Below are 22,210 nucleotides of genomic sequence, written 5' to 3' on the forward strand. Positions count from 1 at the left end.
GCACATTACTATATCGTTCTTTCTTGTGAAAAATATAAGAGTTGAATCAATTAAGATCGTGTTTCTGAAGGATACCAACATAATTCCAAGATTATATCCATATCAAAACAAGGGTTTTAAAACGTTTATATGCATTTTTCATTTATTCGATTCATACAATGTTATAATCATTATACCATCACTTGTTTTTTCGGTTTCTATTTTATTTTTTCAATTAGTCCTCTTTCATATGATTCGGCCACTTTTTTCAAAGTTAATTTATAATTATATTATATCGTGTTATTTAGCATTTCTATGAAGGCTATTTGGTGTGCCTTTTTATGACAATTCAGAAAAAATTATCAATTTGGTTGTATTGTTATTGATTTTTTTGTATTTCATATGAGGCTTTCTTTTAATTCATTAAAATTGTAGGCGCATTTAGGCGTGAAAGTCAATTTTTTAAAATTTGTTTAATTGATTGGTGTCATTTTATATTTTGCAGGTGAACCGAAAATTGAAAATATTTATTGTTTTGACTTTCATATAAGTGTTTATAAAAATCGATTTTTCCTTTTCATTGTTTTTGAAGAAAAAGCCTTTGTCGTGCGCCTATTTTGGAATCGTTTTGGGAGTATAATTTGTTAGGGTTTTCTTTTTCTGCCTTATTAATCATTTCATATCCTTTTGTAAACAAGCTAGAATATATATCAAGTTCGTTCTTAAGTAGATTCATATTAAAGTTGCCTAAAATTTGTTAAGTACGATATTTAAAACTAAATGAGTTCAAGAGTCTACCATTCGGTTGTGTTATTTTTGTTTTTTATCAAACTGTAACTGGAAATATAGTTTTCTTTGTGTATGTGAATGTGCATTTCCTGTTTGTTTCATTTAATCTTTTTAGGGGATTTTAGAGATTGCCAGAGTTTAGTTAGTTGTTCTTATTATTTATTTCTAACTAATGCATTTGACTGGATCGAATCGGTGACAATACTAGGACTGAGCGTAATAAACAATTTCTGTCAGGGGCACTTGATAATATGCATTATAATCGGTAACTATTTATAAGATTCAGTGATCAACTCATCGATTTCAACTAACAAACGGGTCCATTCATGAAAAACATATAAAAAATACTCAACTGTAATAAATACCATTGAAGTGGCGTTATTTCCCTTCTTAATTTTTTTGTTTACTTATTTTGAGTTTTATATTAAAATATATATAGGCAAGCAACAATTAAGCTCAATACTGAAGTTAATCACACAACGTATGGGTAATGAAATTTTAACTTCAGCTTACACGATTTTGTCTTATTTCTTTATTTTTTAGAAAGGTTTAACATTCAAGCAGTTCACCTACGGGAAAGAAAAGTTTCTGCCAAACTGAGTTTTAATTGGTAATAAGTTTGTACTGAAACACTGTCTACACTGAGAGGTATGAGAAACAGAATCCAACAAAATGCTTGTACAAATTACATCAACTTTCTCAAAGCTATTGCCCTTCGGGAAGCATTTGTTTTAATCATTTTAGCGCTAACTTTACTCAAAACATGTTTAAATCGATTAGGTCTTTACCATTTTGTTTGATCATTTTTTTTCCTTTTTTGTTTCTCGACTATTTTCACATACACGTAATAGTTATATAAGAAATGTAGGCATGTCTGAAACTAGTTTCACAGCTTTTCAAAGCATAATGTCATTTTTTCGCATTTTCTGTGTAGTATTAGTATATTTTACTGGTGTTTTCTGTGTGGTGTTGCTTTGTTTTAACCATCATTCGCCTTACGTTTTTATTAGCCAAAATGTATCTTAAATTATACTTAACATCATGTTGTCGTATTTGGTATTTTTCCCTTTTGTAATTCATGTGCAAAATCTATTATCAACTTTTGGTATTTGACGGATCAGCGGTTTAGCTTAGATCACCTTATGCATTACCCAAATATACGGCTTGGTTGCTCAACTAATGAAAGTTACAAAAATGTGAGTATATCTCTTGTCGAATGGCCTCACTTTTTGGACGGGTCTTTGCGGTGATGTTTGTCCCATTTAAATATTTATTTTTTTATGATTGGATGATGTCGAAATATTGCAAAGTTCTCTGGGTCAATTGCAAATTATACAACGTTGGTTTGATTTTGTATTCTGTTTGGGTAGAGGCAGTGAAAGTGTCTTACATAAATAAATTTTTGGTGTAATGCTCGTGTCGTTAGATGACATTTGGCCTGATTAGATTTGCTTGCAGCACTTTAACTTGGAAACCAAAAGCGAATTTAACATTACGATCAAGATCAAGCCAAGTCGAAACGGGACTTTCCTTAAATACCGCTTACATGACGACACATTTTTCCATCACTTAAGATTTATTAGTAGAACTTCAAACTTTTCCACAAAGTTTTGCGCCCAATAAGGTTTGAATTATAATTATGTAAAAAAATAGTAATCTTTAATTTTAAATTTACTAAATTAAACAAAATAAAATTTGGATATAAGATTAAAGTGAACTAAAATTTCATTCAAACTTATTTAGACATTTACTAAGGAACTGTTTTTTAATCTTAAGTCTCAAATAGGTACGATATAACAAATTTTATAATCAAAATCTTAATTCGGACTTGTTGCTTTATAAATATTATTTAAAAAAAAAACATTTTGGATTAGAAAAATGTGTCGCCGTGGAATCAGGCTCTTAGATAGGATAGATGGTGTATATGATTAGGTATTGCATAACGTCTATTACGTATCATAATTGCTTGCTTTCGAGGGCCAACTAGCTGCCCTGGGGAATACATTTTGCACTTGAAAAGCACTGAGTACCTGATCTAGGATCTAGGATCTAGTATGCGGATCTAGGATCTAGACGCTCTCCTCCTTGCTGGCGCTGCTGCCCCAGAATCGATCGAATCGGTCGCGTGCCCTCTCCAGGACCTCGGCGGCAGTGGTCCGGGCGGTGGAGGCCGTGGCCGTGCCCGTCGACGAGGAGGACGACATCGCAGGATCCGGCTGCTGGGGCGGCTGGTCCTGGGCGGCAGTGCACCGCACCGCCCCGCCCGGCTGGCCGGTGGGCGTGGCATGGGGCGTCAGCGTTTTGCCGTAGATCGCGGCACTGGTGGTTGGACTGCAGGACTTCCAGGCTGGCGGTATGGCAGTGGTCGAGAGGGTGGGGGGAGGGGGAGATAGTTTTGGAAATAGTGTTTCGTTATGTTACGCAAGGATCTACGGTTTCGGGTACGCTATGTGATTGCATTGGCTTGCACAATTTGCTTTTGGCTCGATACAGAGAGGGGGAACTTTGCTTTTTATATTTACGCCTATCGAGATTGGCTTGATTTGCTGGTGTGGTTTTTTGGTTTTGGTTTTTGGCTAACGATGATTCGATTTTTGGATTTCTTGATGATGTTTGTGAGTAGCGATACATACATATACATATACAGATACATATATTTAAATACGAGTTAATATATAAATATTTGTAAAAGCGATTTGACTTTTTTTTTGGTTTTCTGGTTTTGTTTTGTTTGTCGACTTCATTTGGTTTTGCTGATGCTTTTGGTATGGAAGTTTTGCGTTTTTTATTGAAGCGTGCTTAATGGCTTACCGTCCATTTTAGCCTGTTCGGTTAGTTGTGGCGGTGCCGATTGTGGTGGCGGTGGGGGCTTCTCCACCGGTGTCGACGCTTTTATCTCGCTCTGAGGTCGGCTATAGTTCTCCCCTGCAGAAAAAATAGTCAAATTAATTAAAGTACGTTTGAGGTAAGACAGTGATACACTTCGTAGGCAGAAAAAATGGATGCACCTGGCAAATTTTACGACTTTTACGGCAATGTATCCAATTTTCAAGGGATATCCAAACGAAGTGTACTACCATCCTAGATTTACTTTACCATCTTTGACATTCTGCGTAACCGTAAAGGTTTTGCCAGTGTCTAGGGGCACCGTCCAGTTGACTGGATCGGGAGAGCGCATTATGATCTGCTCCGGGGACTTGACCCGGGTCGGTTCTGGTGGGGACTTCACCAGGGGCTCCTCAGGCACTTCCGGCACTGGAGGCTGGGGGCTGCAGCTGGAAATGGAAATGGCAGTCTCACGACCATCCTCGCCATCGTCTGTTGGTGGGGAAAATATCCAAGAGCATTTATCAATGGCAATTCATGTTGGTTTCGGGGATATGCGTTATGAAATTAACTTGATTATAGGCGCATTTTATGTTTGAGTTATTTCATTATGCTGCCGCAGCTGTTGATCTTCATATATTTTTTTTGGATTTTTCCTTTTTTCGGTAAGCAAATTTTGTGTTTGAGTTTTACTGGTTAGTAGTTGTAACATAAAACCGAAATAAAGATTTGTATTTGTAACTTAGTTTGGTAACCAAAAACTGAAGGAAACTTAGTCAACATAAGTATATTAAGCCAGAAGCTTAAAAGGCAACAAATTGTTAGTAGAACCAAATGAATTTTCTTCTTTTCATAATTTTTTTAAATTTTATAAAGCGCACAACATGAGAAACAGCATGCCACAAATACACAAACAGACACGCAACATGTAAATGCGAAGAGGAGTAATAAAACTAATAATACTTTTATGTTTGAATAAATTGGTATTGCTGTAAGAAATTCTGGTGTAGAACTTGTCTGGTTATTTTTTTATCGGTGAATGTTTTTGGGCAGGCAACAACCAAGGCGTCGACGACAGCTGGCAAAATTAGTAAGTTTATACCTGGCACTTTAAAATGGACTCCGAGAAATACGAACACTACTCAACTATCTTCTGAATTTGTCATAATAAAAGATTAGTAAAGGAAAAATGGCTAACTATAAATGGTAAGGTATTGAATTGATGTTTTCAAAAATGCTTTACTCGTCCCTCATAATTATTAAACTAACCCCTAACTAATGACTTTCTTCTAGTGTAACTATAACTTAAATAAGTTATTTTAAATGTCCCGGCACTTTTATTTATTATTAGTGTCAGTGGAAAAGTTTTTTTTGTAGATTATGTTATGTTTAAAAATAAAACTCAACACATATAGTCATTAATGAGAAGGATATAAATGCTACCAACTTTACATATGTACATAAATAAGAAAAAAATTGGGTATATAGAGAAGTGATTCAGAGTAATGAAACACTACGAAAATCTACAAATTATGAGACGCACATGAACAGAGTATTCAATTACAATTGCTTATACAGATACATAACTATAGACAGACGGTTGATATACAACATTTACAAACATTGATTACAACAACAACTAACATTTAATAACAACGCATTTTGCTCTTTGGGTGTACCCACAATATCCAGCAATTAAGAATTTTGAATTTCATTTTCGTACTTTTCTGGGTGATTTTTAATTTGCATTTTAAGAACAGGCGGCCAGTGGAATAACGATAATTTCTATACAAATCAAACTACAATTTTGTACAATTTCTAGGTCCAATCTATAAATACACATAATTCCACTTGGCTTTGTCAATAGAAAAAAAAACACACATACGTTTATCTAATCGATGATGCCAATTGGTAAATCATAAGCTTAATCACTTTTCACTAATTGTGGACGAACAGTTTTGACCAAGGTGTAAAATGCTTAATTATTAATAGCGTTTTAAGAGTTCTTTTTTTGATAGATTGGGTTTTACAAAAGTTGCAACACAAACATTTCGCGCATCAGATGTCATTTTACAGCATTTTCCGTGTATTTTTACTTTTTTTAATGGGTTTATTTTTTGTTTAGTTTGGGTTTATTGAAGAGATTTTTGTTTTTGTTCAAGTTTTCGGTGAAACTTTACTCACTTTCAGCCAATTTTCTATCCTGACCTGGTACCGTGAGCCGTTTGATGTTGATGGTTGCAGGCCGGGTTGGGTTTTGAGCCGATGTTGCTGCTGCTGCAGTTGCTGCTGCAACATCGTGTTGCTGCTGCGGTTGCTGTTGTTGTTGTTGCTTTTGCTGTTGCTGTTGCTGCTGTAGTTGTTGTTGCTTTTGCTTATTCTGCAGATGCTTGACACTATTTGCTTGACTACCGCTACCAGCACCAACATGACTACCACTGCCAATGCAACTACTATTCGATCTATCTTTGTCTTTCTTACGCATTTGCTGTTGCTGCTGTTGCTGGGCGGATGTTGCCGATGGTTTTGGAAATTTGCCGCTGCCGCTCTTGGCTTGTGATGATTGTGATTGATTAGCATGAGGCTGATTAGCGTTTAATGCTGATTTAGCTGCTGATGTTGCTGCGGTTGCTGCTCGGGTTGCTGCTGCTGCTGCTGCAGTTGCTGGCGGCGCTGAGGCTACTCTACCGTTGGGCGGTGGCAGGGAACTACTTTTAATGCGGGATTGGAATGTTGTGGATAGGGTGGCTATAAGAACGTAAGCAGTTTTCGGTTTTTTTTTGTTTTACGATGATTTTTGGTTGTCGTTTTTCAAAGTTTTTTACATTTTTTTGTACCGAAAACAAAACGCACGTAAAAAAAAATTATTAAATGTATTTTCATTAAAAATGTTTTATTTGGTTTGTGACGAGAAGTCGAGAATGCAATCAAAGCAAAAGCTTAAAAATGTCCCAAAGAAAAAGTTTGAAAGAAATTAAGAGCTTAATAAATGAAATATGAAATGCTATTAGTGGCGTTCCAACTTTCTTTTGGTTAGTTGTGTTAACAATTTCAAGGAGTTAGTCTACTTAAATCAAGCTAGTGTTATCTTTAATTTGCAGCTTTCGAAAGGAGAACACAATGTTGGCTTTATGGCCCTAAATTCAGGAACAGGACTTACCGGAAAACGAAACCCAATGAGGAGTTAAGTACATTAAATGGGTAGTTGGTTAGCTTTGACGCACAAAGTTTATATTATAAATATATGTTACAGATATTCGGGATGTAAGCCAACAGAGTTACACTTAAAGTTAGTAGAAGGATAACTGAATACAAATTAAAACTGGAACGGATTAGACACAACACTAAACTGGAATTGTTAGTATTACTTTTACTTACTTACAGATAAGTTTAATTGGTTTATTGTTTTAGTTGGTTTGTTAATCGGTTATTGAATTTTGTTAGTAACGGTTCACTCAACATGCTAAACTATAGATTTTAATGTACTCGAAAGACCAATCAAACGCTGCATTACAGAGAGAACAGTGATGGAAACTCAAGTGGGTAACGAATGAGAATAAAGAACCAAAAATGTAACTGCATGACCAGAGACTAAACTAACAAATGTTTAAAACCCAAAAGTAAATCGTTTTTAACTATGTTTTTACTAGTTTCATTAGACACTCAACTAGATGGTCGTTCGAAATACGTTTTGGATTTTGGAAGAACGTACAAACTGGAGGTGAGATCGGTAAAAACTAACTAAACTAGGAAAAAATCCGGCAAATAAAACCAAATTAAGGCAACGAAAGATCAAATCGGAACGCAATCTAATTAACACATGACATATGCAAACTAGGACTAAATAAATAAGGCAATGAACGCATCGCATCGTTCCATCAACTGAACAGACTCGAGTTTCAGGTATTTGGCTGGGGGATCTGTGGGTTTGCCTCCTCCAAAATGGCTACTTACATGGGCGTGCCTTGCGCTCGCTTCCGCTTCCGGTTGTCGGCGTCTTTTTGCGGCTGCTGGGCGCCTGACTCGCCGACCGGATCTGGCGCTTCGGTGACTCATTCTCAGCAACGCCCGGACCCGCCGATTGCGACCGGGCTGAACAGCACGCACATGGACACGGATACGGATGAGGATGGTTCGGTTTTCGGTTTGCGATTTTGGTTTTTGCATTTCGTTTGTTTCGTTATTTTTCGAGATTTTGTTGTATGGTTGGTTGGTGGTGGTGGCGGTTTGATTGATGATAGAAGTACGATTTGTATGTTTTAATTTAAGTTCGCATTTAGCAAGAGAATTTCATATTCGATGTGTTGGGCTGGGTGCGAGCCCATTCTACTGGTGATATTTGTGTGGGTGTTTCAAGTGAAATATTGTACAAGATTTCGTGGAGATGCGCTACAACTTAAGGGTCCGAAAAAAAATTCTTCTTAAAACTGTATTTTAAACCCTACACTTTTCGGCTGTAGCCGAGACTAATACTATTTTAAATATCCGACTATTAGCAGGACCACATTTCATCAAAAGGCAAAATCGTGTCCAATTATATGTAGTTGGTGCTCACTAGTTCTCAAGTTTTTTCCTACGAATGTCTAAGCAAAAACAATAGATACAGATATAAACCTAAAGAAACCTTATACTCTGTGGTCTAAGCTTTTTCATAATCGAGTTAGTCTCACAAAACCAGTTAAGGAAGAAGACCGAAATTAATCCTCCATTATGATAAATTTAATTTTTGTTATCCACATAAAATAAACACCCAAATTGTACACAATTTAAACCTTTAACAAGCTAATCCCTATGCATAGCAATATACAGCTACTATTCAAACTTATTTACAGCCTGGCACACTCATACATTCATTAGCCCAGAACACCGAAATTATATATATAAGCAATATGAATGGATGACTATGGGGGATAATCCTTCTCATTGTCCACCCTAATAAATTAATCTTAGTTTATGATGGCTGATGGAGATAGACATAAATAGTTCTTAGAGGGGTTTCTACAAAACATGTCTTAAGTGAGTAACATGAAATGCAACTTTCAACCGATTTCAAAACGCAAACCCTCGATAAAAATGGGCAATTGTAAGTAACAAGAAACTACATTAAGAATGTGCACAAATCTCATAGCCCAACAAGTCTTCGGTGCACTCGTCAAGGATGAAAATCGAGTCGACTCCTTCGACTCTCGGAGGGAAAAATGCAAATCAAACGGTTGAAGCAGTTGAGCAAACTATGGCAAAACGGAAATCATAGGAAACCAAATCAAGTCATTGATAACGGGGCGTATACTTATTGTTGGAGCGTGTACAATTGTTCTGTTCTGTTCCCGAACTTGTAACTCTATTGGTGAGTGCATTTTGTGTACTTGTGTCATAGTTGCTTAGGAGTAAATTTGCTATTCGGATATGGTTAACTTTGGAATTGAAATCGGAGTATATGCATTCTTTCTGTGTATCTTCTGCTGGGGGTCGGCATTAAAGCGTGGAATTACTCACTTTTGAGGACCTTCTTGGGGCTGCCCTTTTGGGGACTGCCCTTCTGAGGCGATCCGTGCCTGGATAAGGCGGTCTTCTTGGGACTTCCGCGCTGAGACTCCGATTCCCGCTTGGTAATGGCCGGCATCAGTTTCTCGCGCGTTGGCGAGGGCAGCAAAGCTCCCTCCTCCACATCTGGGGAAAAATCGGAAAATATGAAGAATTAACCTGGACTGCTCCACTTATACTTCAACTACTCACCCGGACCTGTGGTGCGTTCAAGGTGATGACGTATATTGCTAAAGCGTGCTGGCAGTGCTGAAATCTCATCCTTATTATCAATCAAAAAGGCTTGGCCAGGAACTCGTGGCTTCTGGGCCTTTTGCAATGGAGTGGATTTCTTATTGTTCTCCTGTTCCTTCTCCTCCTTTGTAATGGGTCTAGCAGAGTACAACGAAATTAATTATTTATTACTTGTTTACTTTAAAAAACTAAAATTACTTTACATGACATCACTAAAATGTAAATTCAATACAAACAGCTTTTAATGGCTACAGTTATTCGCTGTTTACTTTGAACAAGTATTTGGCACTTAAAATTTTATAATATTTTCAAAGGCTGATAGTATTGTATTTTAATTAATATTTAAAAATAAGTTTACCTATGAACAGTCGAAGCTAGGGAAAGTGCTGAAAGTGAGCTGCGCTTGGAAACCTGATCCCACAGATCCTTCTGTTTCTTGTACAACTCCGGATCGATTTCTATGCCCCAGCCGCGACACTGAAATAAATAAAATGGTATATAAAACGTTAGAGTAAAATAAATTAAAACATTAATTAATTATGAACAAATAAATTAAACTTTAATAAAATGTAAAAAAGTCATAAAATGCAGTATGGAATATCAGTAAAAAATATTTTCTTTCCATTCTAAATATAATAAATTGCAGACAACATAATTTATTAGAGGTATTAAAATACTATGGAGAATTTTAAAAGAACCTGTTTATTTTTGTAGTTTTTCTTTTACTACTTGTTATTGAACATTCTGCAAAAACTTAAAATCAAACAAAAGTATGAGCTGAAAAAACTCGTTTAAGGAATAACGATAATATGTTTTTGAAAATAGAAATATATAATAAATGGCGGTATTTTTAATCGTGGCTAGGCTTACAAATTAAAAAAGGAACAGTACTACAAATTAGAAACAACAGAATATAAATAACTTTGAATTGATAGCCATTACAGATTCTTCTGATGATAATCACAGAGCTTAACCTCACCTTGTATTCGCCGGCCTTTTTGCGCAGCTCAACCATCTCCTTGAACCACAAATCCAAATTCGGTTTAGAGTGCGGCGGGGCGGAGCCGTTCATGACCACCACCTGGCCGGATTCGGCGGCCTGCTGCCGGTTGTCCACCTCGTCCTTGAGGACTGCGGCGGCCACGGCGGCGTCGGCGAAGCCGTAGTTCTCCTTTTTCGTGATGAAGTGGTTCAGGCGCTCCTGGTCGATGGCCTGCGAGAAGGGACGCGAGGTGGTCTTGCGCTCCACAATGGTCACTTGTCTGCAAGGATCGAGGGAATCGTTAGCTAATCGAAATGGTAATGTGCTTTTAAAGAGTCTGATATTCAAGGGGAACTGCTGTGCTTCTCGATGGCTGCAGCATGCAACACTTGCAACATGCAGGTGCGGATGAATGTGGGTTCTGATTGTTATTTTTTTCTTATATGGGTGATGCTGCACTTTCGGGTGGGCTAATGAAGGACATCACTGACTGAATGAGAATGGCAGAAGCTATGAGCAAATCGGTTTGAGGGCTAGGTTAATCAAATGTTCATACTTCTCGTGCGTTTTTCTATCATCCGTATCGCTAACCAAGGGCTCCAACTCATGTAGAGTAGCTGAAAGCACACAGATACGAAATTTAATGCTGCAATCCAAGTCGATCGATAGCTTTATACAGATTCTGGCTGATGTCTGGCATCAGTATCAGTGGGTACATTAAGATAAGGGAAAGTATAATTCAATTGTAGAAAATGCAGTAGGAAACTAAAGGCCAAAAGGGTGGAAACAAAGGTTAGGTTTTCTTTTGCAGAGTGTCTCGATTACGCTAAATTTGAACTCAGGGTTAAGGAGAAGGTGATTTCATATTATTGTACAGCAAATAAATGAGCCGGAAGCAGCGCCTTGGTGGGTGGTGGTTCGGTGGGTGTGGTTGGGTGGTTAGTTTGTGGGTGGTCAGCTTTTACTCAGGTGAAGGGAATGCTAAATGAAAACTTTGAAATGAAAATCAAACTGTGTTTTTGGCATTGAGTTCAGAACCGAAAACGATGTTGAATGCTTTGGTTGAAGCGTGTTTGGTATGGTTTCCTGGTAGTTTCTGGGGGTATGTTTGAACAATTTTGGGTAACTTTTGTTTGGAATATAGAACGAAATTCAGACCAATTATTGTATTCTTTTCTTATATAAAATATGTGTTTACAATTCGAGTTGAATGCAGCGTTGGATAATTCATATTATTTAGTTGTTTGATATTTTTTTTGTTTTTTTTTTGTTTTTGTAAGCACTACATCCAATTTGTACACTATGGAAGCTCTTCGCTGGAAGCTCAAGGCGTCGCACAAGGGTTAAAGGCAAGACAAAAGCGTTTTGCAATTGAAGCCACTAATTGCCACTGAGATGCAGATGCACTTAACGATTTAGCATATAAATAGAGGGGTTAAATTTAAATTTATTCTATTTTAATGTCGTTTTATTTTGTTTGTTTCCGTCTCCATTTGCCTTACCTATGCGCTTTGCTTGAACTGTAAATTTTGTTAGTATTTGGAAAAGTTGTATTCATATTTACTGCCCACGGCCTGAACTAACCCCACACTAAGTTGGCCAATTCACCTAGCGGATGATACGTGGACGGTAGACAAAGAGTTGATGCCGTGTTGACTGATTGATTAATGGTTGTCTGGTTTAATGCATGACACTAAAGTAATTTCGATTGGTTGTTGTCGTTTCACACATGCAACGAAACTTAGGCAACTTATGCAACAACTCCTACGCTCAATCGAAATGAAAACGGAATTTATCACACAACCTGCGGCCACAACATGCTCATACTACACTTGGCTATTTTCAATTCATCAATTCGTCACGTAAAATTGCATTGACACAGCGTGTTAGTGGGTTCTGCATTTCCGATGAGGATGGGAATGGGAATGGGCACGAACCGGGCATAATCCCATCAATTTTTGATTGATCAACGCAATTTTACGCTCGGCAGTAAAAGAAATTGTATTGGTTTAGCACTAATAAACATTAAATTTAGTTCAACACTTACGTCAGCTTTTGGCTAAAAAGATATTCTTGAATATGTATGTTCAACCTTTTTAGTTTCGGGTTTGGTTTTTATGTTTTTGGAAAGGAATTTAGCATAATTTCGTTCTATATGAAATAGATTTTAAAGACGGTAAAAGTTTGCTAACTGCTTGAAATCAAAATAATCATTAGTTTACAAAAGCGTTCAACGAAACATTGGCTTGTACGTACGGAAAGAAAGGGAAAATTATACGAAAATGTTCGAGATAATTATTCTAGGAAATATCTATCTTAGTTTTGAGCACTGTAGTATACATATTTATAGGTTCGAGTACGATTATAAAGGTAAGCGAAAAGTTACGACGACGTGTACATAAAAAACTTGATTTGGAATTCGACTGATTGCTTGGTGGCAAATTAGCATTTTTAATATGGCAGCGGTGAGAGGAGAAAAAATCGTTTAGGCTACGTTCATTTACCAACACTATTCAACACTTTTCTATTGATTTTTGCTTTTTTGGCTCAATGCTGCTGCCACGGCACAAATTTTCATTTAAAAATCTTGAAAAATAAACAAATCTCAACAGTTACGTAGGTTAGTAAACAAAATGTTACGCAATCTGCCGTGAATTAGTTTGTTAGGTTGGTTAAGTAAAGAAACGATTAATTAAAAATCAAATGTAAACTCATTTTAGTACGCTCGCTCTTTTGGATTGTTTAAAAATTAGTTTTAGTATTACATATAATAGTTGAAAGAAACTATGCGCTAGTAGGAAATGTTTCGTTTGTTTCATATATTTTTTTTTTTTGGTTTTTTTGGTTGTTAAGTATGTTAAATAAATGCTTAGCGACGACAATTTGTTGTCGCACCTTCTTTCTGATTTGTTGTACGTTTTTTATGCACCGTGGGCAAGCCGGCACCGCCACCCATCATCGTGTGATGTGTGTGACCATTCTGGGTTTGGGTCAGACTCTGACTCTGGTTTTGGGTGTGACTGTGACTTTGGCCGCCGGACCGAAGGGCGCCCAGCGATATGGACTTTCTCGGATAATCGCCGGCAGCGGCCCTAGACGTCGCCTCGCCGCCGCCCTTAATCCGTCGGACAGTGGGCCAAACGAATTGCAGGCGGTACTCAGTGCTCAATTTAGAGATGGTCTTTTTCAATAGCCCATTTGACTCACCCGCCTGCGAAAGAGAAGAGCAGAATCACACAACGAAAAAGGGTTTTCGGGGGTTAGGGTTTCACATAAAAGAGAATGAGAACGAGAACGAGAAAAGAGAACGAGAACGAGAAAAAAGCATTGCAATGTCGCATTGTAGGATAGGTTTAAATATATAATTATTAATTATGGTTAAGTTGGGTTGGTTTTCATATTTGTTCGGGTTTTATGGGGACGATCAGAGCACAGTTAACATAGAGAAGAAGAGACCGGGTTAGTCATAGGTGGAGAAACAGAGAACGAGAAGAGAAGAAATACACACAATACAAGTATAAATTGTAAATTTTGAACATCTAATACTAATTGTAGATAAGTATTAAATGAAAACCCCTAATGTTACTTAAAATATTTTTTTAATGGCTTATACTCGAAATAGAATTATAAGTAAGATAAAAACCAAAAACATTTACAGTATTGTAGCTAGTGATGTAGTCCCTTAATATTTTAAAAGTTGTCAGATAAGCCCAAACTAAGTTTTAACGAAAACGATTATATCCATTGATAAATATCGTGATAACATTCAAAATATAATAATAAAAGTTAAAGGGAAAAGTACAAAAGTAAAAGGTTTAGTACCTTATAATAAACATTACCCCAAAATGTATGCTATGGAACGTTTAAACCAAGCAAAAATACCTTTAAACAAATAGAAAAGCAATTTTAGACTACCCAGGTCTGTGTTTATTCGCATTCAATTCAGCACTTCATTCACCCACACAGAGATAGAAGAAGACAGAGAAAACTAGCATAAAACCCTTGTTACATGCATTACAAATCACAGACACAATGGCCACAATCAGACTGGAAAAAGATATACTAAGTATTGAAAGTATCAGGGATATTACAAGTGTATGAATGGGCGAAAAAATCGATATACAACTTATGCAAATGTTGGAGGGTTTTGCAGATTAAAATTTTACATTCAGGTCGAGTAGCGCCCGACTAACTGACATTCGGTCTGACAACTCAATGGTGCTCCGGCACACTCACTGCAAATGTACAGACACATGCAATCGTGCTCATGTGAGTAAATGAAATTTTCCCATAGCCGCAAACGGCGCGACGAACTACAAATGTTCAACAGCATGTCCTGCACAGGGAAAATTGCCAATAAAAGGACCAGAAAAGTTGCAGACAGTGCGACACGGAGCGTATGAGTGCTGGGAGGGGCCGGGGAGGCGGAATTCAGGGCTGACTGATGGACAGCATCAACGCTAATAGAAATTGTTGCGCGCCACCAAGTTTCGGTCCAATGGTCCGAAGCGCGTTCTATCTCTGATCGGAAATAGGGGACAGGTTCTATCTCCCTGCAGATTTTCCCCAGCTTTATGTGGCGCCACGAGCCGAAGCCCTACTATCGGACTATTGAGCAACGCTTAATTTATCGGACCTTATTTGGCATGGACCTCGATTTTACAGAATTTTCTAGCCCTTCTTGCCACTTTACACACTTTAAAGTATTAACAAATTAAGCTTGAATAGATAATTACGATTTGTATTATGCACTGATAAAAAAATAAATTATTAAATATAAGTATCTGCATATTAAACTTAATAAAAAAGAATAATGTTTATTAAAAAATGGCATGATTTAATAAAAAATATTCATCTCAAATTTTAAAATATTAGATTTGATGCTAGTCATGTTACTTTAAGTATTTTACGTCATCAAAAGCCATAAGTTCATATTAAATTACCATTTTAAAATTTTTAAATAAAACACAATTGCTAAATTTAATATTTTCACATTTAAAGTAAAGTATCAGTGCAATAACAATTTATTTTTATATTAATTTGCTACAAACAAAAATATTTAAAAACTTTTAACCCGAAATTTCGAATGCTTTGTAGCCCCCAAAAATGTCTTAACCAATTTCAGCATGCTGGGGACTTGAGATCCGAAAACACATACATACAGACACCCAGGCACGCGAAATTGAGGTGCACACACAAGTACGTGATTTATTTGATTAGGCAATAGACAGTAGACAACTATTGAATTAGACACCCGAGTGCTCTGGCTGCCGTGCAGTGCAATCCATCTGACAATTGTGTACCTGTTTTCTTGTGGTTCCGTCGATCTCCGTTGCAATGGGATACGCACGTCCATTGGGCACGACGGGTGGTCCCTCCGATTTGCTGCGGCGCGAAGGTGTGCCACCCCGCTCCTCCGACTGCAGAGAGACAGAGACGGGGCATTAAAGTGATACGTACGGGCTTGTATAGTTAATTAGCTGGTCATTAATATTACGCATACGCCTTGTTGACGTGCGTCAGCAGGTGGAGTCAATTAATTATGTATTGTCAGGGCGCCCATGATAGTATGTCAAAAGCACACTCTCCCAGGTATACCGACGCGCAACCTCGCATTCAGGTCAGTGGCGTGAAAGGGATTTTGGCACGGGGTGTTTCACTTAATTTACTGTAGCCAATTACTCTAAAAAAGTCTTTACTTCAAAAATAATGTAGAACTCCCTTAATTTTAAAAGCAACTCTCGATTTAATTAACTTGTCTGCGTATTATTTAAAACAAACCATTAAAAGAACTCTAATAAAAACACAATACATTCATAATGTCAATATGAGGATTAATTTAATTTTGCCAGGATCAAACAGATTTATATCGATATTTTTTCCATTGAGATATGTTTACTATAAAAGCGTAGTATTTAAATATTTGCCTGTACCCAAAACCCTACCATCTGGGTACGCCACTGATTTTCGCACACGTATCTCAATGTCCTTGCAACATGTGCCGCTGTGCGCCTCATTATTAATTAGTCTAGCGTTGAAGAGGGGTTGGGCGGAAAATGAACTAGGAAAGGACCAACCTCATAGGAAACTTTTTGTGAACGGCTTTTGTGTATTTCCTGCGGCATTTGAGAGCGTCGACATTTCTATGAGGGCCGCGGCTTAAACGCATTAACCCTAATGCCAAACCTCCCGTAAAGGCAACGACTTTTATAAGCCCATAAATATGCTATAAGAGAATATACCTTCAATTGAAAACTTTATACTCTTTAAGCTAATTAAGACAAACGATTTACACCGAGTAACTTCTGGGTTTCAATTAAATGCTCAGCTTTTGACGGTTTTTTAATCGGCAATAAAAACTACCGCAAACTTTTTAAGAGCACATTGCACAATGGCTAAGTAAAACACAGAGTATAATAAACAACTAAGTTTTTTTCTGCATTTCAAAATGCCAGGGTGCATTTGCATTTCCCTCACGGTCCTCTTCAAATGTCAAAAGCGCATAAAGTTTGTGTGGCCATAAACTGAAAATACTATTAGATGTGGAAAGCTCGCTGACTCTTTACAAATTTTTAGCTCGTTCATGAAGATGTGGAAATGCACAATAATTTTTCATATTTATGAGCCAAAATCTTCTCAGCCGCAACTGCTTATACACATGTATAAAAGTGGGCTTAGATCTAAGTTGAAACAGGGTTACGCGATTGCATTACGCTAAATAAATATTTTAAAAATGTTAAGATTTTTTGAAGCTTCATGAAAATGATTCTAAAATAGTAAAGGCCCCATTCCTCTTTTCAAAGAGGCAACTATATTCTCACCCTATTCATATCTTGGATATTTACTATTTATTGCACCTGCCGAATGGTCAGGGTCATACAGGTCCTGGGGGGCAAAAGATGGGAAAGGGATTCAAGGACTGACACTTACTCTCGCCAAACGATGTGCACTGGCATCTCGGCGTGCATCTGTATATTCCGATCCTATAATAAACTCGTGCGATTTATATGCTAATTCTGGACATTTTTTCCGGCGCGGCAATGGCGGCTCATTTGTCGGTCCTGCAGATGCGCAAAATCCATTTGGAAGTCGAATCAGAACGAGATCAATAAATAAGTCTGTGACAATAAGGCGCAAGACAAATGTCTTCGCAACTCACCAACAAATTGACTTGGGTTTGGGGCTGGCGCCCGTCGCACAACCTCTGGCCGCGAGTTGCCCGTAAATTCATGCCAACGATAAGTGCTCCGATACTCCGAGTGGAGCTGCTGGAAGAAAAGATAAAAGATGCCAATGCGTTAGTCAAAAATCAGATACACTTGAAAAATCAAAATATTATTTAGGATAACTGTAATTATTTTTGAATTAGTGCCTTAACAGTTTCGGAACCACTATCAAGAAGCTAGTCACAAATTGAATTCTATAAAAATGAATTAAAAAAAAAAAAATTCTTTCAGCCCTAATATATTTCTTCAAAGTGAATTCCAAAAAAAAGTATTCTAATATTCGGATTTTGTTCAAATTTTTGTTGATAGTTTTGATATTCTTACTAGAATAAATGTATTGTCTCTTATTTATAACTTCAAATTAAGTTTTAATGTTTCTTTTTTTCTCTTTATTGGTAGTAATTTTCTTCATTTATACACATAGATAAATATTGAAGTACATTGTTCTTAAATTGAGAACATTCGTTCTTAAAAACCGTGTAAGTACATTTTGGTATCAATGTTCTCAATACTAGACCGAAATGGTGAGAAGATAAAAGTTAAATTGAGTTTACCTAACAACTTTTTGACTGACTGTACAAATAGTTTATTTGTTGGGATATACAATATATATACCGCCAATTCAACTTGAGCAAAACGAAAACATTTTCAACTTCAAAAATGTCATTAAATTTTTAAGAATATTTTGAACTCAGATGAGAACGTCAGAATAAACTCTGTGTAAGGTTTTCTTAGAAATCAAAATTTTAAATTGTAAAATAATGTAGAATTAAATAACAATAAGACTTGTTATATATAAGATAGTAACAATCCACATTGATTTAGAAAAATGTAATCTCAGCTTAGTCTTCCCAACTACATTGATTAAAGGATCCCTTTAAAATAGCATTTCCTGCTGAAAGCAGACAATAGGCGCAATTTAACATGGATAATAATTACAGCGAAACGCATGACAAATACCACAATGAGACCAACAAAAAACTAACCACTTCCACATATGGCCACATGTAAATATTTTCATTTGCCATGGCCAGACTTTCGGGCCCAGGGCTGTCGGCCAATTGGCCAGTTAGTCAAACAGTTTCGTTCCGGGCTCTCGGCCAAATTGCGGTTTGTCGCATTTCAATGCGGCAATACGTCCACCCACTTTCTCCATTACAACTGCAGCCATTTGATAATTGCGACAATGGCCAGAGAAAAATCCATATTAATGGCCATGTTTTCTACTGCAACAGTTACTCTTACTGCCACTTCGGCAGTTACTGTTTGTGTTATTTTGCGACTTATTTTATGGCCACGACAGCGCGTATCGATCTAAGCCAAGGAACTTGGACATTTCGAGCTGAAGTCGTTGCATGTAAGCTGTAAATTGGGTTAAGCTCTCCAAGCTGGTTAAGACAGCTGCAGCGACAGTCCTGGCCGGCAGTCCTGGCCGACAGACAGTTCCAGGACATTCTCGTGGAGCAGCCGAGTCACTCGATTTAATTATGGCCCGACTTCGAGTTCGCCCTCCTGCCTTCCAAGAATTTACCTGTGTCTGCCTGGGCTTAACTTTCATTGTCTCGACGTCGTTTCCTGCTCCACTTTTGCACGGTGGAATAATTGCCGGCTGGCACGCAATGTCAAAAGACAGTAAACATTATATTAATTATTTGTTGCAGTCATTTCCTAGGTTTAATTTCCATTTTTAAACACCTAACAGGGATTTTTAACAAGGTCGTTAAAGAACTATACAGAACAGAATATGGTTAAAGTAATCGATAAAAACAACACTATGGTTATAAAATATTTGAATTATTAAGAAGATTACCTTTAAAAATAGATTTTTGTTCTAGTATAACTACATAATATGTGGAAGAGTGACTTGGATTTTTAAAATAATTTGTCAACTTTTATTTTTGTACTCTTTGGTGAACCATAAAAGTTTTGCGCTTCGTTTAAATTTTCTTTAAGCGACTCTGTTTTTATGGGTTTTAAAAATCTAATTTGCTGGATCTGCTAGATAATCGCACACGCACGTCACTGAAGCACTTAATAAATTAAGCCGCCATAACTCTCGTATCCCTTATGCTGTGCTCCGAATAGGCTGCACCCTTAACCCATAGTCAAACAATAACCCCAGGAGCAATTAACCCAATTGCGGGCAGACCCCTTCAGTCTAGACACACTCCAATATCCGCCAACGCTTTGCGCCAATTAAAAGGAGCTATAGCAAATCATTCCTCGACAATCAATAAAACTGACTTGGCCGGAAGGGATCGGGGCCACACCTTCCGCAGTACCGACGATACCTCGACGGCACGCACCTTTTGCATAATTTAGCAGTAGAGCTCACTTTATTCGAGCCGCTGGAGGAAAGCTCGAGCCTACGTGGGTTCGTTTGTCATCCGAATAGGCAGTTGATGTCAGGGGCGTCGCCGTTGTTCGCACTGCCAAAAGTGTGGGAGGGGTTCCTGCCACGTGGCTGACTCACACCTGCACAGCGTACACATTGTTAGAGCCCATGTATGAATATATCTTTTCGACCCCACCAACTTTCAGTACATATCCTGGGCAGCTGCAACAATTTATCATGTCATGGAAGATGGGTTACGGCACAAAACTTTTATATATTTTCCAACTGATTTATGCCTGTGGTGGCCCAATTGATTGCGGTCACCAAATGCAGCCGCACCCCAGCATAAATATTTAAATATTATGTATCCGTTTTTTCGAGGATCCATTAAAAATTAATTCCATATGAAATTTTAAATGTTGTGCGGCTTTTGGGGCCAGCAGGGCGAATGCGCATAGTTTGGGGAAATCATTTTGCCTTAAATTTTCAGCATTCATGCGAGAGAGACGGCAGTCCCTCAGCTGGGAGACACTTTGTCTCCCTGTCCCAGTGTCTGTGCAGTGATGTTGAAATCCTGATAAGCCTGCTGACATCTCAACTATCCCATGGCTGACAGATGGGCGGGTCGGCCGGCTCCTCCTGCGGGTTTCAGTGTTTTTAATTAAAATTTTAAACGACGAGTAGCTTACAACTTAAAGCGTTCCAACCGGTGCTGCCGAGTGATTTTTAATGGAGTTTCCAGGGGGCAAGTGCCAGCTACTTGCCATCAAAACTTGGCACATAGATCAATGGCCAATTTGTGGTGTTCCTAACTATCCTATAAATTAATGTCCACGTTGCAGACATATTTCTTGTATAGGTTTTCCCATATCCGATGCACATACTGGAGATAAATTTATGGCTTTTATTTCCAAGGGTGAGTCTCCAGTATTTTTCGTAGCATACTTGCAGGCGTCAGTTGCACCATAATCCGCACACACACACACACAAGTCAAAGTCTCTGACCGCACAAGTGTGTGTGTGTGTGTGTGTGTGGGGCGGGGGAAATTCGTGTGCGTGTTTAATCTTCCCGAAGGGACCTTTCAAGTTTTATGCGGGCAAAACAAGCAAAATGACACCTCGAAGCATAGTTATCGCCTCCGAGATCCTTGTTATGCGGTCTCATATGTTGGCCGTGTATTGGTGTAGTCCTTTGAAGTGCCAACCGCATTTCTGGGGAACCAGAAAATGTCTTTGTCCAATGCGTTTTGGGGTGAGGTTGGAAAGTTTGTTGCAAATTATGTGGAAGATTAAAAGGTTCTAGTATACAGTACTAAAAAAGGGCTTCAAGTTGTTTGTTTGCCATTATTTCCTCAACTAATTTTTTTACATTTTTAATTTTAGTACTAGATAGGTTTAAATTTTCTATAACAGAACAAACAAATAGTTTTCTGAACACAAAACCACTTATTTAATATTCGACCACATTTAAAATAAATACCGCTTCAAATTGTTTGCTTACTTGTATTTCCTTAAACCAATTTATATAAACAATTTCGGTTTCGGTCAATTTTTAGTTTTAATACTTGATAGTTATATATTTTCTATAACAGTTCAACCAAATAGTTTTCTGAGCACAAAACCGCCTTAATATTATAATTTAATATTTTTCCATTTCAGAGCTCTTATAATTTGTTATAATACTGATTAATTTGTCTTATGGTTTTAATGAACTTTATACCACAACTTTTACAACTTTCAAAACATACTAAATCTCAAGCATCAACATATTGAAACTTAAATATCCAAACCTTTCAACAAATATTGAGTTGAATCTATGCAAACGTTTTTGTTATCTTATCTGAAAACTGCAGCTTTGTGAAAACTTCACTGATTGTTTGTTCTGTTTTGCTACTTTTGCCGCAGCCCTCGACTTGTTTGAAAAGTTTTTTCATTTACTTTTTGTTTACGATGCATTTTTGCCATTTGACACCATTTTGTCTGGCACGGACAACGGCCGCAAACACACGGCTGCTTTTATGGTTTCCGCCGGCCAGGCCGAGTCACCAAAGCACCTGACCAGGTGGGTTGCACGATGGTCACAGCCGGGCTCAGAGCCCCTTCCCCATTTTTCTACGGTGCGTGCCTTTGTGCCACTGTGGCTTAGTTTGCTCGATTGCTCAACTAACTCGGCCTGTGGGATGTTTGCTGCCATTTTGCGTGGTCTGCGCCGGCAATTAATTCACTCAGCAATGGCCCCAGGCCGGCAGGAATGATGCTCCTGCCACAAACTTAATTGCCAGCTGCATTGAAATG

At 37.7% G+C, this 22,210-nt stretch overlaps 1 protein-coding gene across 13 annotated transcripts in view; it reads right to left on the minus strand.

The window, feature by feature from the left end:
- Window positions 1-114: 114 nt before the first annotated feature.
- Window positions 115-22,210, minus strand: part of LOC108016087 (proteoglycan 4) — a 34,966-nt gene continuing 12,870 nt past the window's right edge. For 3 of the 13 annotated variants that reach the window (XM_065866937.2, XM_065866939.2, XM_065866938.2), the window contains exons 3-16: window positions 17,514-17,622; window positions 17,285-17,415; window positions 15,658-15,774; window positions 13,250-13,565; window positions 10,911-10,971; window positions 10,352-10,634; window positions 9,731-9,849; window positions 9,331-9,509; window positions 9,091-9,264; window positions 7,549-7,686; window positions 5,779-6,342; window positions 3,865-4,086; window positions 3,580-3,693; window positions 115-3,115 (exon numbers count right to left, since the gene is read on the minus strand). In XM_065866937.2, coding sequence (XP_065723009.2) covers window positions 2,838-3,115; window positions 3,580-3,693; window positions 3,865-4,086; window positions 5,779-6,342; window positions 7,549-7,686; window positions 9,091-9,264; window positions 9,331-9,509; window positions 9,731-9,849; window positions 10,352-10,634; window positions 10,911-10,971; window positions 13,250-13,565; window positions 15,658-15,774; window positions 17,285-17,415; window positions 17,514-17,622 — 2,805 coding nt within the window. In that variant the 3' untranslated portion in view covers window positions 115-2,837. Of the gene's footprint in view, window positions 3,116-3,148; window positions 3,694-3,864; window positions 4,087-5,778; window positions 6,343-7,548; window positions 7,687-9,090; window positions 9,265-9,330; window positions 9,510-9,730; window positions 9,850-10,351; window positions 10,635-10,910; window positions 10,972-13,249; window positions 13,566-15,657; window positions 15,775-17,284; window positions 17,416-17,513; window positions 17,623-22,210 lie in introns of those variants that run through there. The other 10 variants (XM_065866940.2, XM_065866941.2, XM_065866942.2 and 7 more) reach the window with 9 other exon arrangements.

The sequence above is a fragment of the Drosophila suzukii genome, chromosome 3, assembly GCF_043229965.1.
Source record: "Drosophila suzukii chromosome 3, CBGP_Dsuzu_IsoJpt1.0, whole genome shotgun sequence".
Taxonomy (NCBI): domain Eukaryota; kingdom Metazoa; phylum Arthropoda; class Insecta; order Diptera; family Drosophilidae; genus Drosophila; species Drosophila suzukii.